Raw genomic sequence first — 15,290 nt, forward strand, 5'->3', positions numbered from 1 at the left:
GCTGACCACTTCATGTAAAATGGGAGGTTTGTCATGCAAATCCTCCTATTTTGCACTCCTATTTATTTGGCCACTTCAATTTAGCCTATAGCATTTTCAAACATTTTCATATAGGTTCTATTTCATAATTTCACCCCATTTTTCTTATGGAACAAAAATTAACTAAAATTGTCGGGTTCTATCTTAAGCTTGGGCCTTCTAGAGGCCCACTAACATAATTAAACCTATGCCAACATTCACAGAATTCCCGAAAATTGGGGCGTTACAACTCTACCCCCCTTAAAGAAATTTCGGCCTCGAAATTTACCTGATCCAAATAGTTGAGGGTATTGTTGACGCATAGTCTCTTCTGATTCCTAGTAGCTTCTCTGTAACACCCCTAACCCGTATCCGTCGCCGGAGGGGTAAGGAATATTACCAAACAAGCACAAAAATTCATTTGACAATATTCAGGTAATTTCCGATAGCATACCTTTGAATTCGAATTTCGTTTATACAATATGCAAAGCAATCTTCTCAATTTAAATAGTACATTAATTCATTCCTAAGTTTAATTCACATCAAAACATTTAAAACATTAATCGATTATCATCCACACATACACATTAATTATGTGGAGCGCATATAATAACTTAACAAGCCATTTTCGCATGGCTATACATATATACATCACCAAAAAGATACGTAATTAACATCAAAAGTCAATCCTATACATGCCATTATCAAGGTTCATTTACAAGAGTACCGAAAGGTTTAGATAGCGTGGACGACTTTGACTTTGGATCTCCTGAGTCCGATAGTTCACGAACAAAATCTATAAAACAGGGAATTAAGGCAAAAAGAGTAAGCATTTCGATGCTTAGTAAGTCTTAAGTAATGAAATCTTTTATAACTAAAGCATAGCATTCATAAGGCTCATCATCTTTCTGACTAAATGTAGTCATGATTAAATATACCACTATTGTTCATACATGTCATCTTAAATTTCTCCTTAAACACGAATTCATATCATGTAGATAATCTCTTTTTACCCAACTAACCTCATAATTAGGCCGAATACATCTAATTCGATTACAAGGCTAAATAAATGCAAATACGCAAAATCACATACTTATGTTACTTCACACTTCAACCCATATACTTACATGCTCATAGTCAATCTTAACTTAATTTCAATGTATATACGGTGCATACCTGATCATCTTAGGGTTGTAAGCACATCAATAGAAATTATTACGACAAGATCGCACATTTCCAACCCAATTGCCTTCGAGATTTAGCCCGGATATAACAACCAGCACGAATGCCTTCGGGACTTATCCCGGATATAACAACCAGCACGAATGCCTTCGGGACTTAACCCGGATATAACAACCAGCACGAATGCCTTCGGGACTTAACCCGGATATAATCCTCAATTGTCAAGCATAAAATATATTTATATTATAAATAATTAACAATTCATTTACATTATTAGATCACAAACACAACATGATTATCCATCATTCCATTTTCGGCTCAATAGCTCATACAAATAACACGATTCCGTTTCACTACTCTACATGATTTTCTATAACCATTCGACTACAAGCCGATGCACTACCGATTTATTTCAATATGTAAATCAAGAGAAACCATTAGGTCATAATTTATTTATTATGCTATATATATAAATATATAACATTGTTTAATCAAATCATAAGCTAAGTTCCATTACTCAAAGACTTACCTCGAGTATATTTAAACAGTTACGGATAGGCTACTCGATTGCTTTCTTCTTTCCTTTATCTGATTTCGATCCCCTTAGCTCTTGAGCTTAAATTCAAAAATAATTTATTTAATTATTTTTCAATTGAGCAATTCAATTTAATACATGTGTACTATACAATTAAAGTACAAATAACCTTATTCACTATTATTTTAACATCATGCATATACTCCACTCATTACAACCGAACATGTTACTAGATGATCACCTTGCATTATCGATTTTCTTAAATAACATGATCATATATATATTTAATACTACGTCAAAACAAAACATAACATATGGCTAAACAAGCATTCGTACATGAACCATTAGTCAACTTTACCAAGTGAACGATATGCTTAAGATATCATATAGAAATATCCAAATTCTTTTCTCATCAACTCGACCAACTAAGTAAATGTTATGACACATTATAAAATAACCTTACGGCCCCAAAGTAAAATCAATAATAAGTCACAACCTAATCACATCCCTCGGTCATATTTTCTTCACCTAAACCGAATTAGCAAGCACATATAGTCCTTGGCTGAATGTCATTTAACACAAGTCATCAAGAATTTTATTATTTATCACCCTAGATATTATTAGCTAAATAGATCAATTGTACATATATACCGCCAAAATCGTACCTAATAATTTTACTTATACATAACATTACTCAAATTATTCAAAATTATACTAACAAAAATATCATGTACCATGCCGAACCTTTAGGAAATCAAGCACCTAATTTATCCATTTCAAAACACCTAATCGGCATTTGTTCAAGACATTAAGCAAAGTCTATGTTCGGCTATTACACATATGAGTATTAGCAATTATAGTTTTTAACAAGATCAACTTCTTTCATCAACAATTTCTTCATCAAAACTTAAAGATAAAAATCAAATTCCTTCCTTATCTACCATAACCGAATGTTCAATTCAACCATCCAAATTCAAAGTTTTGGCATGGGCTAAGTAAGTAGCATAATGAGTAACCTAAAACAAACTAGAATTTCAAAAAATCTAACTTGATTTACTAACCTTCTTTAGGTTTCAAATGGCCGAATGTTTGCTCCCCTTTTTCTCTCTTTTGGTTCGGCTAAGAAGAACAAAGTTGAGACTTTGTTTTCTTCACCATTCTTTCTATTATTATTTTCATTTTATTCATCTATATTATAAAATATAAAGCCATTAACTAATAATTAATACATATTTTTATATATCACTTCATCATGGCCGGCCATTACTTGTCAAAAATGGATATTTGACATGCAAACCCATCCTTTTTCTAACATGCATTATTAAACCACTTTGAGATTAACCTATCATCTTTCACATTTATTTCACATGAGTCCTATTTAATAAATTTCACATACAAATGATAAAATTAAAGCATGAAACTTTCACACGTGCCTTTTTACATATAATAAGCACAAAATTTAACGGTTAATATTTTTTTACGACTCAGTTTTGTGGTCCCGAAACCACTTTTTGACTAAGGTCAAATTAGGGCTGTCACATTCTCCCCTTCCATGATTACGCCACAGTACTTTTACTAACGAAACCAACTTCCTTCTTAGAACTTTAACCTCTTGATCTAAAATTTGTATGAGTTCTTCCTCAAAGGTCAAATCAGTCCTTACTTCAATCTCCTCCACTGGCACAACATGTGAGGGATCCGATCGATATCGTCTAAACATAGACACATGAAAGACGTCATGGATTCTGTCTAACTCTAGTGGTAACTCTAACTGATACGCTACTGGCCCTACCCGCTTAAGAACCTGATAAGGCCCTATAAACCGCGGACTCAATTTGCCTTTCTTGCCGAATCTCAAGATCTTCTTCCAAGGTGAAACCTTTAAGAAAACCATATCCCCAACCACGAACTCTATCTCTTTGCGCTTTAGATCCGCATACGACTTTTGTCTATCAGATGCGTCCTTTAATCGATCTCTTATCAACTTAACCTTACTTTCAGTATCTGCCACCAACTCCGGTCCAAGCACTTGTCGTTCACCCAACTCTGTCCAACACATAGGCGTACGACATCTCCGCCCATAAAGTGCCTCATATGGAGCCATCTGAATACTTGCTTAGTAGCTGTTATTGTATGCAAACTCTGCCAATGGCAAGTAATCCTCCCAACTCCCATTAAAATCGATGATACAACCCCTTAACATATCCTCCAAAATCTGAATAACCCTTTCCGATTGACCATCAGTCTAGGGATGGAAAGCCGTACTAAAATTCAATCGCGTCCCCAACGCCTCATGCAACCTTTGCCAAAACTGAGATGTAAATCTGGGATCCCGATCAAAAATAATTGAAACTGGAACTCCATGAAGTCGTACAATCTCTGCCACATACAACTTGGCTAACTTTTAAAGTGAAAAGTCAGTACGAACAGGTATGAAATGGGCCGATTTGGTCAACCTATCCACAATCACCCATACCGAGTTTTTCTTTGATGGTGTCAAGGGCAGCCCACTCACAAAATCCATGGTTACCCTCTTCCACTTCCAAAGTGGTATCTTCACTAACTGTAACAGTCCAGAGGGTAATTGATGCTCAACTTTCACTTACTGGCATGTCAGACATTTCCCTACAAACTCCGTTACTTCTCGTTTAAGTCTAAGCCACCGATACAATTCTCGTAAGTCGTGATACAACTTGTTCCCTCCAGGGTGCATGGCACAAAGTCCTCCATGAGCTTCCTTCAATATTGTCTGCCTCAAATCAGAGTCTTTCGGAACACAAATTCTTCCTCGGAAACACAGAACTCCTTCGCCATTTAACCCAAACTCAGAAGTTTCCCTTTCCTTAACTTGTTGAAAACAAGTGACCAAAGATTCATCGTTCAACTGCTTTTCCTTAATCTGATCCACCCAGGTTGGCCTTACTTGCAACTCAGCCAACAGACTTCTATCATCATACAGACTCAGACGAGCAAACATTGCTCTCAGATCAGATACAGTTCTACGACTTAGAGCATCGGCTACCACATTAGCCTTGCCTGGTGATACTCGATCGAATAGTCATAATCCTTAAGCAACTCAACCCATCTCCTTTGCCTAAGGTTCAGCTCCTTTTGAGTCAACAAATACTTAAGACCCTTGTGGTCTGTGTATATAATACACCTCTCCCTGTACAATAATGTCTCCAAATCTTAAGTGCAAATATCACTGCCGCCAACTCCAAATCATGAGTAAGATAGTTCCTTTCGTGAGGTTTAAGCTGCCGTGATACATATGCAACCACCTTACCCTCCTGCATTAACACGCAGCCCAAGCCTACATGTGATGCGTCACTGTACACAGTAAAATCCTTCCCAAACTCTGGCTGAATTAACACAGGTGCTTCAGTCAGAACTTTCTTCAACTTCTCAAAAGCCTCCTGCTGGGTCTCAGTCCATACAAACGGTACCCCTTTCCTTATGAGTTTTGTCAGAAGTGCTGCCATCATAGAAAAACCTTCTACAAACCTTCTGTAGTATCCTGCCAACCCTAGGAAACTTTGAATTTTCGACACCGTCCTAGGTGGCTTCCACTCCAAAATTGCTTCAATCTTTCGAGGGTCCACCTTAATCCCTTCGGCAGAGACCACATGTCCTAAGAAGGTTACCTCCCTCAACCAAAATTCACACTTGCTGAACTTCGCGAAGAGTTCATTCTCTCTTAACACTCGCATCACTATACGGAGATGCTCATCATGTTTCGCTTCAATTTCATAATATACTAAGATATCATCAATGAAGACGACTACGAATCGATCCAAGAATGGTTGGAACACCCGATTCATCAGATCTATAAATGCTGCAGGAGCGTTCGTCAGTCCAAATGGCATAACCAAATACTCGTAATGACCATACTGAGTCCTGAATGCCGTCTTATGGATATCCGCCTCCTTGACCCTTAACTGATGATATCCAGATCGGAGGTCGATCTTAGAAAATACAGAAGCTCCTCTAAGCTGGTCGAACAGATCTTCAATCATTGGCAGTGGATATTTATTATTAATCGTCAGTTTGTTCAACTGGAGATAATCAATGCACATCCGCATCGTACCATCATTCTTTTTCACGAATAGAACCGGTGCTCCCCATGCAGACACGCTTGGCCTAATGAAGCCCCTATCCAACAACTCTTAAATTTGAGCCTTTAACTCCACTAACTCCTTCGGTGCCATCTTATACGGTGCGATGGACACAGGCGTCGTTCCAGGCAACAAATCTATTCCAAACTCAACTTCTCGGTTCGGAGGCAATCTTGGAAGCTCCTCCAGAAAAATATCTTAGAACTCCTTTACGGTCCTAACCTTATCCACTGTCAGTCCTTCCTCTTTCGACTGACTTACAAATGCCAAATAGGCCTCACAACCTTTCCGAATCCACTTCTCGGCTCTTAATGTGGACACCACATTGGACAAATAATCCCTTCGCTCGCCTATCATCATAACCTCCTCACCCTCCGTGGTCCTTAACACCATTCGTTTTGCAGCACAATCCAAAGTCGCCCTATGCTTAACAAGCCAGTCCATTCCCAGAATGAGGTCAAACTCTCCGAACGGTAACTCTATCAGATCTCCAGGGAAAATCCTACCTTGAGTTTCTAAGGGTACATCCCTATACAGTTGTCTACCCTAACCGAGTGACCCAAAGGACTTAGTACAGATACCCCACTCACAATTTCCTCAGAGCAATCCAAGTTGTCCATAATCCGTTCTGTGGCCTTCAACCAATATTTCGCCACATTCGGGGCTATACCAGACACGTCCCTAAAGATTTCCGTCCGTTAGCCCGAAGTCGTTCAGAAATAGATCCCCGAACTCCATTGCCCGTACTTGCCCCGGTAACCCTTTTCAGAACACGAAGCATTGCCTGTGACAGGGCATCATCCTCAGCACCGCGGTCATGAGACTCTACCTCTGTTGCCGGTGGTACCGGTGCATCCACCGCTGGCATATGTCTCGAAGACGAAGATCTCGCTCGAGCACTTCCTCGGCTCCGTCCACGGCCTCTTGTACTCATATCGTATTATCTTGATTACGAATTTTTATGCATCAATTAATATTCCAGTGTTTATTACAGATGTTTTATGAATTAGACAGTAGTTCAGAGTTTATTTTCACAGAATCGAAGTCTAGCTACAGTTTCAGTCTCTTATCAGATTTTCCTATGGTTTCAGTATCATCCTATCTAGAGTATCCTAATAGGGTTTCAGTACAGACAGATAATTCAGGAAAATATTCAAAAAAGTTCAGAGTAATACTTACAGACTTGAGCCGGAGATTCGGAATGCCACCTTCTAAAGATTTAAATTTTGAAAATCGAGTTTTTCGCATTCTTTATAAAATTTTCGCTTTCGAAAATCTTTGTTTTTGTAAACCCATTCCACAGCCGAGTTGTTGCAACCTAGGCTCTGATACCACTAAATGTAGCACCCCAAACCCGGCCCAAACGTTATGGCCGGATCCGACATGCCACATCGAAGCGTTCGAAATATTTTATATTGTTGATCCAGAAAAACCTACTTAGTGTTTTAAAAGATAATTTCATTATAGGTTAAAGTGAATGGAAGCATTATAGGTTAAAGTGAATGGAAGCTGTGCACCAGGTAGGAAACCGGAAAAGAGGAGGTAAGTCTATCGGACTACTTAAGTACCAAGCTCCCTTCGGATCTAATCCTAGACATGCACACCGCCATTGCCACACCTTAACGTCATGTGTATTTCTAGGAAACCAATTTGATTAAGTCATTTTTAGGAAAAGTGATTAATTTTGGAAAATACTTTCATTGCGGAAGCTTTGCTTGTTGTCGTGTTATTTTGAAATCAATTGTTATTTTTTTTAAAAACGCGCCCTAAAGCTATCCAATTTCAACAGTTAAAATAAGTAATACCTATCTTAGTAATACATATTAAAACCATCAAAAATAATTAAGCGGCCTTATTACATTTAAAAAACCCAAACCTCAACGTAAATAATAGGATGTCCAGTTCACCAGAAGAAAACCAAACTTTCAGAACGGGTGGCCATTCTAAATTCCCTCATAGCTCCAAGCCCACTCTGGTTGGGGATTTCCTGCGTAGATGAAAATAAAAGGGGTGAGTTTGGGGAAACTCAGTGTGTAAGGAAAACCCATTCAAAGCCCAAGTCAGCTCAAGCCTATTGGGCCTAAGCCCATTCAGGTAACAGTGGTACTGGACCAGAGCCCTTTTCAGATTACAATAAACTGGGCCTTAGCCCCTTATTCAGATAACAGTATGGCCCATAGGCCCATTTCAAAATACATGCAACATCAATAACATATGCAAGCCCATTTGGGGAGAGTACTCAACCCACCAACCACTACACTCCACCCGTACCAACCCTACACTCCATGTGGGGAATAGCTCAACCCACCCAGCCCAACACTCCACAGTTGCAGCCTTGCTGCTCAGTTAACAGTAAATTGAGGCAAAGCCTCCAGTATGTAGACAAGCCACTTTCAGTACTTCCTCCGTCAATATCCTAATCCCATGCATCAGATAATAACAACATGGCATGCAGTAAATAACAACAGTTAAACATGCATTTAGGTCAATTTAACCCTAGGGGTATTTCGGTAATCTATCTATTAGGGGTAAAACTGTAAATTTTCCACTTTTAAAGGTATTTCAGTAATTTATCTATTTTTGGGTTTTTCATGCATATTCCTACTTTTCACGTACTAACAGAATCACATACCGAGGGTTCTTACCGAATTGGGCTCGTTGGCCCATCATTCCAATTTTGGCCCATTAAGCCCAAAAATATCGAGTGCACAGAAATCATGCACTTTGCAGTCTAAATTTTGCAGCTTACCAAAAACATTAATCGATTTACCTCACGAGCATTCGCACACTCGCAAATATACAAAATACCGATTTTCGGCATTTCGGCTTTTCGACTTTTGCCGATCCAGACTAAGAAAGAGGGTGTTAGTTACACACCTATTTGCGACGATATGCTGACGAGATCCACACATGAACCGCCTACAATTGGATTACTAACACGTTAATCTAACTATTCAAATACAAATTACGTATTAACCCCTTACAATATTCGGCCAACCACACCTACAGATCAGAGTAAGCTTATAAGAAATCAATAAGCAACTCATTAACAAATTTTTGTCAGTGTTTATCACATAATCATAATTTCATTGCAAGCTGTCTTCCTAAGCAACAGTCACTAAATCATTTATAACTGGAGCTACGAAACTCCAAATCAAGTTCCGTTAATTTTCCTGAAAATAGACTCATATATCTCCTATCCATAAAATTTTCAGAATTTTTGGTTTAGTCAATCAATACCAGATTTTTCTCAAAGTTTCCCATGTTTCACTGTTTGACTAATCTGACCACTCTTCATTACGAATCAAATTTCTCATTGTACAGAATTCAAAATATGTTCTCGTTTATTCCATTTGAAACTAGACTCATTAAGCTTTAATTACATAATTTATGCAGCTTCTAACTCATCTCCCACAATTTATAGTGATTTTCCAAAGTCACGTTACTGCTGCTGTCCCAAGCAGATTTATTACCAAATCACTCTTTCACACCTAACTTGCATGCTTGTTATTTAAACATGTATATCACCAATCAATCATCACATATTTATGATTTTTACTCAAGCATAATCTCCATTTCATCATTTTAAAGCACAACATGTTAGCCGATTTTTCCCTTTAGCATCTAAGGCACATGCCTGCTCATTTGTTTGGCTCAACTTCACCTATCTTCCATTTTTCATCTAAAGAACTTGAAACAACAACCATTTCCTTCATTTTAATTCATGACTAAATGCTCACAACTCAACTAAAAACCAAAATATGCTTCAAGAGTTAAGGTAGAATCAAAAAGAACTCATGAACCTCAAAATAAAAGCAAACTACCATGAACTTACCTTCAATTTTCTTCCCCAAGTGACCGAACATTCAAGAGCTTTCTCCTCTCCTTTCTCTTCTCTAACTTTCGGCTATGATGAACAAAGATGGACAAAACTTTGTTCTTTTCACCCCTTTTTCTTTTAATAAAATTTCATATTTCATCCATTTAGTTCTTTAATACAAAAGACATGAAATGCCCATCATGAAACATTTACCTAAACCATTATCATGGAACATTTACCTAACCCATTATCAATTTGTACCATGAATTATGGATATCAAGTGCTCATATTGTCTACAACAACATGATGGCTAGCCACTTCATGTAAAATGGGAGGTTTGTCATGCAAATCCTCCTATTTTGCACTCCTATTTATTTGGCCACTTCAATTTAGCCTATAGCATTTTCAAACATTTTCATATAGGTTCTATTTCATAATTTCACCCCCTTTTTCTTATGGAACAAAAATTAACTAAAATTGCCGGGTTCTATCTTAAGCTTGGGCCTTCTAGAGGCCCACCAACATAATTAAACCTATGCCAACATTCACAGAATTCCCAAAAATTGGGGCGTTACAAGTTTGCATATATATTATGTAAGTATTTTGTTGTCTTCACAATTGTGATAGACAGATGATGGTGCTTATTGTCACTAAAACTCTATCGGCCACCAGCAGTTTCTCTTAAAAAGTGGGTGGCTCTTTGTCGGCTTCTTAATTTGTTTTTGTTTTGAGAGTATTTTAAAATAATAAATGATTTCTTAAGCCGATTTGGACTCGTATTGCCTTAAGTTTTATGTTTTTTTATTGTTTAATAAGTTTCTATTTTTAGAAATTTTGTTTGCTATTGTAGCACATTTTTTAGTCTTACTTGTACATGTAGTCTTGCCTCTTCAAATGATTTTAGGGATGGTTTTGTCGCCGTCCTCTCCAGTTTGGTAGATGCTTGGTTCTTTTGTTGATTTTCTTGTCGCCTTGGACCATCTAGGGCTGATTTCCTTAGTGTTAGTTGCTTACAATTACTTTAGATCTGTCATGTTTGAGTTATGACAGAATCAGTTGCGAACAGGCTATAATGTTCTATTAATACCGATATTAAAACCTTTGTTGTGTTAATAAAACTTATCATTTACCATTGACAACATATATTTGTTATTTTTTCTTTTAATTGAATTGTATAAATGAATTTTCCCTTTAAAAAAAGTTTTAAAATTGTTTTGGTTTTCATGTTTCACAACTTAGAATTTTTTAAATGGTTGTATAATAAAAGCTTTAAAACTAATAAAATATTAAGAAATAATTATTTGGTTAAAAAAAATTAAGAAGATTTTTGTGACGTATTAATATTATTGTAGTGAATAATGAAAAACATAATAATTAATTCATAATAAAGTAAGAAATTATGATAGATAAAACAATAATTATAAATTTCATCATTAAAATTTTTAAAAATATTGCCTAAGCTAATAATAAGACTAATTTTCTTTTGTATATTTTCAAGTACCATCATTATTGTAACATCAATTTTAGATTCCAAATTATATCAATTTTCCAAGTAAATTGCATGCTTTTAAAATTGCAAGCCTTTTGAAATAATATTATTAATTTACTTTTCTTGGAAATTTGGAATTAGTTTAAAATAAGAACAAATATTGCTACTCATTAAATATCAATAAATTCGTGTTTTAGTTACTCAACTTCAAAAAAATTATAAAATAGTCATTAGACTATTTAAAAATTTTCAATTAAATCACTAAACTATTCAAGAGTTTTTTTAAAAACAAAAAACTGACTAACGAGTTCCAAACGATAATTCAACAATTGACCTGTGGATCAATACCCATCAACAAGTAAAAATAAATCCTTAGATTCAAATTAATTTGATGATTAGTTTTGAAGATAAAAAAAAAATACTTCAATTTTAATTCGTTGATTCGTAACATTCAAAATTATTTTATGAAAAAAAAAATTGAACTATAAAAGAGAAAGAACAGTTTTTTATTGGTGCAAGGAGTATGAATAAAAATGTTATACAACAATGACTCTAACTACCGATAACCTACATAAAAAATTTCAAATAGTTCAATGACTATTTTGTAACATTTTGAAGTTGAATGACCAATATATAAATTTATTAATAATTTAGTAACTCTAAGTGTAATTTAACCTTCGAGTTTTTACTAATTTCACCTGATGAATCTGTTTCTATTAGCAGTCCAATTGTTGGATCAACCGAGTTCCAAACTGAACCAACTTGTCCGATTTAACCTTTGCTTTCCCAACAAGCACTACTTTTAACTCTAACCTCGATCTCATCTCCTCTAAAGTTGCATTGTCGGATTAGTATAGTTGGCAACAATAGATGGTGGGGATGCTGGTTGAGAGCAGAACTCGAACCAATCACCATTGCAAAAATTTCCCATTCATTTCCTCACATCAATTTCTTGAATACAACTTCGGAGTTCGATTATTCCAACAAAGCTATTCTCAAACAATGGTCTAGAGGCTTGAATCATTCTCACTAGGACTAAGATTAGAGACAACACAACTTCAAATCCGTCATTCTAAATAACTAATTGTAGATTAACTGATAATTCTCCAATTTTAAGCTGCTCAGACACTTCATTAAGTTTTCGATACATCGGATGAGAATATAACACTCTAAATATCAGGAAAAACCAAACATATCTGTCAGATGCTTACACTTGAGTTCGAGTAACAAAGTGTACGTTGCCTAAAACCAAGTAAAAATATCATGAAAGTCCTTGTACTAGAAGCTAGATTGTGTTTGCCTCTACTAAAAAAATGAACAAATTAGCCCATATACGTTGTACCAAAGAATAAACTGATCTTTCTGTTAAAATTTCCATCCATTTTTACGGTTAAAAACTAGATTTTGTACATCAATATGAGATACACATGGCACACTATGTCAGTGTCTAATTATTCTATCAATCACATCAGTTTTTAACAGCATAAATGGATGAAACTTTTAACATTAATGATCAATTTACTTTTTGATCTAATGTACAGAGACTAATTTACTCATTTTTTTAGCAGAGAGGACAAAATCTAGTCTGACTCCTACTACAGAGGCCTCCATGATACCTTTACCCCCAAAACTTCCAATGCACATTCAGCAAAGACCATCTTCATTCCTACTCAAAGATTCAATAGGCATTGGTCCTTGTTGATAACAAAATCTAAACATCCCTATAGCTTAGCATAAACACATTTCATCAAAAGTTGACAACAAAATATCATATAAACTTCATATTATGAAAAGCATAGTGAGTGAGATCCATATAAAGAAATAAGACCATAATATGAAATATATCAGAATAACAACAACAATATTTGAGAATTATATAAACTTCTGACTCTTTCCCTATGAACATCTACACATCCTTACCATAGCAACAGCCAGTCCATTCAAAAGTCAATAATTTGACAACAGAATATCAGTAACACAAAGAACATATGTAAATCAAAGCAAGTAAGATTCGTATATAGAATAAGACAAACTTGAGACCCTTATTACGAAAAATATAAGACAATCTTCGAGAATGATTTTGCTAATATACTCTTGTTTCTCTTTCCTAGTGAACCTCTAAACATGCTTATCATAGCAACACTAATTTCATTCAAATGTTGATAATTTGACAGCAGAATATCACTGACAGTAAAAATACCACGGGAGGCTCCTATTCTAGGAATTAAATTGTATTTTGCCCCCTACCAAAAAAAAAGGGCAAATTAGTCACGTACGTTAGATCAAATAACAAATTGGTCATTTCTATTAAAACATTTATCGCTTTTTACTATTAAAAACTGACGTGGCTAACAAAATTATAAGATAGTTACACATGGCATCCATGGGTACCTCATGTTGAAGCATAAGGGCCAGTTTTTAACAATAAAAATGAATAAAATTTTTAACAAAGTGACTAGTCTGCTCTTTGTTCCAACCTGTAGGGATGCAATCTGAGCTATAGTACAAGGGCCTCCATGATACTTTTACCTATCATTGACACAATGAATATATGCAAATCCACACATCCTTACCATAGCAACATCAAGTTCATTCAAAAGTTGAAAAATTGACAACAGAATATCATTGTCACATACATGTAAATCAACTCGAGACCCTCATATTATGGAAAAACATTAGAAAACAACAATATTTGAGCATCATTTTGCCTTATATACACTTGTTCGTCTATGTTCAACCCTAGTACTTTGTATGATAAAGAATAAATCTCACCAATAAACCACTTCCATAGTTATCCTATGACATAAAGCAAAGCTCCCAACACATATAGCCAACCAAGTGAACTCCTACCACAAAGTAAGCAAAGCTCTTGTTGATTTTCAAGATTCAATTCAGCTAATTTATTGTCAATCCATTCCATTCATCACATTCAAGTTTTGTTCACTAAAATCTGATAAAAATTTAATCCAACATCCATTAATTCCAAAATCTTTGAATATATGAAAAAAAATCAAAGGAAATAATACAACTTCCCCATGAAATTTTTGCCATAGGAAAAAAAGCCTATGTCTTTCTTCTCAGACGCTTCCTTAGCTTCTTGTACTTATGCTTATTCATCTTCTTCTTCCTCTTCTTCTTCACACTATCAGCCCAAATTTCAGTCTCTGTTGTCCCTTCTTCCACTTCCATTGCCATTAATGAATCAAACCCGGTTAAGCTAATGGGATTTAACAAATACCCAAAAGGGAAATTGGGGTAAAACTTCAAAGGTTCAGTAAAGTTGCCATCTTTTGGGGATTTAGGATCGAGGAAAAAACTTGGGCGGTTGAGGAAATCAGGTTTGGTTGATGCAAAATCATGGAGTTGATTGGGAATGAGCGAAGGAGTGAGTTTCGGGAGTGGGTTTTGAAGTTGTGGGGCATTGAAAGATAGGATGACTCTTTGAGTGGATCTGGTTTTGAAGAGTTTATGGATGAGATTCGCCATTGTAGCATAGAAGGAAGGTGAAAGAAGTGAACTTTGAACTCAAAAAGAGTGAGTTTGATGGCTGGTTCGAATCGGTCGTCAAAAAAGGTTTGAGGAAGAAGGGCGCTCGAGAGTTTTGGGGGTTTCTAAGGTTTAACATACTGTTCAAGAGATATAAAACGGTGCCGTATTGATTAAAAGGGGAAAAATAAGAGTGCCCTCACGCAGGATCGAACTACGGACCTTCAGTTTACAAGACTGACGCTCTACCACTGAGCTATAAGGGCTTCATATTTTTTTGTGAAATGTTATTATGTATAATTCGTATATATTGTTTTTGTTTCAAAAGTGTTAGCTTCTTAACCTTCAAACAGTCTTTTAACAATTGGGAGCCATCCAAGTTCATCTCATCGATCTGTTGTTATTGGAATATCCAATCTTATAGTGAGTCAAGATTGAACATTGAATCCTTAAAGACATGATATTTCCGAACTCTACCACTCTTGCAAAGATGCATTGCACGAAGAGAATGTTCCAAGGATTCATCACAATCATTGCAAAGTGGACAATAACCCGTTGTGATAAAATTTTTACTCTAGTTTGTCTTTTCCACCAAAGAAAGAGAAGGATCTGTTAGATATTACCAGCCAAGAATCATGGGTCTTC

The 15,290-nt window shown here is 35.8% G+C and overlaps 1 protein-coding gene and 1 non-coding gene across 2 annotated transcripts; both read right to left on the reverse strand.

Annotated features, from left to right (window-relative positions):
• Window positions 1-14,222: 14,222 nt before the first annotated feature.
• Window positions 14,223-14,645, reverse strand: LOC121232323 (uncharacterized). Its single transcript, XM_041118068.1, has one exon. It carries the CDS (start codon window positions 14,643-14,645, stop codon window positions 14,223-14,225), a length of 423 nt encoding a protein of 140 aa, XP_040974002.1.
• Window positions 14,646-14,839: 194 nt separating this feature from the next.
• TRNAT-UGU (transfer RNA threonine (anticodon UGU)) lies at window positions 14,840-14,911 on the reverse strand. The gene has a single exon. It is a non-coding gene; the product is annotated as a tRNA-Thr (tRNA).
• Window positions 14,912-15,290: the final 379 nt, after the last annotated feature.

This window comes from Gossypium hirsutum, chromosome A07, assembly GCF_007990345.1.
Source record: "Gossypium hirsutum isolate 1008001.06 chromosome A07, Gossypium_hirsutum_v2.1, whole genome shotgun sequence".
Lineage (NCBI taxonomy): Eukaryota > Viridiplantae > Streptophyta > Magnoliopsida > Malvales > Malvaceae > Gossypium > Gossypium hirsutum.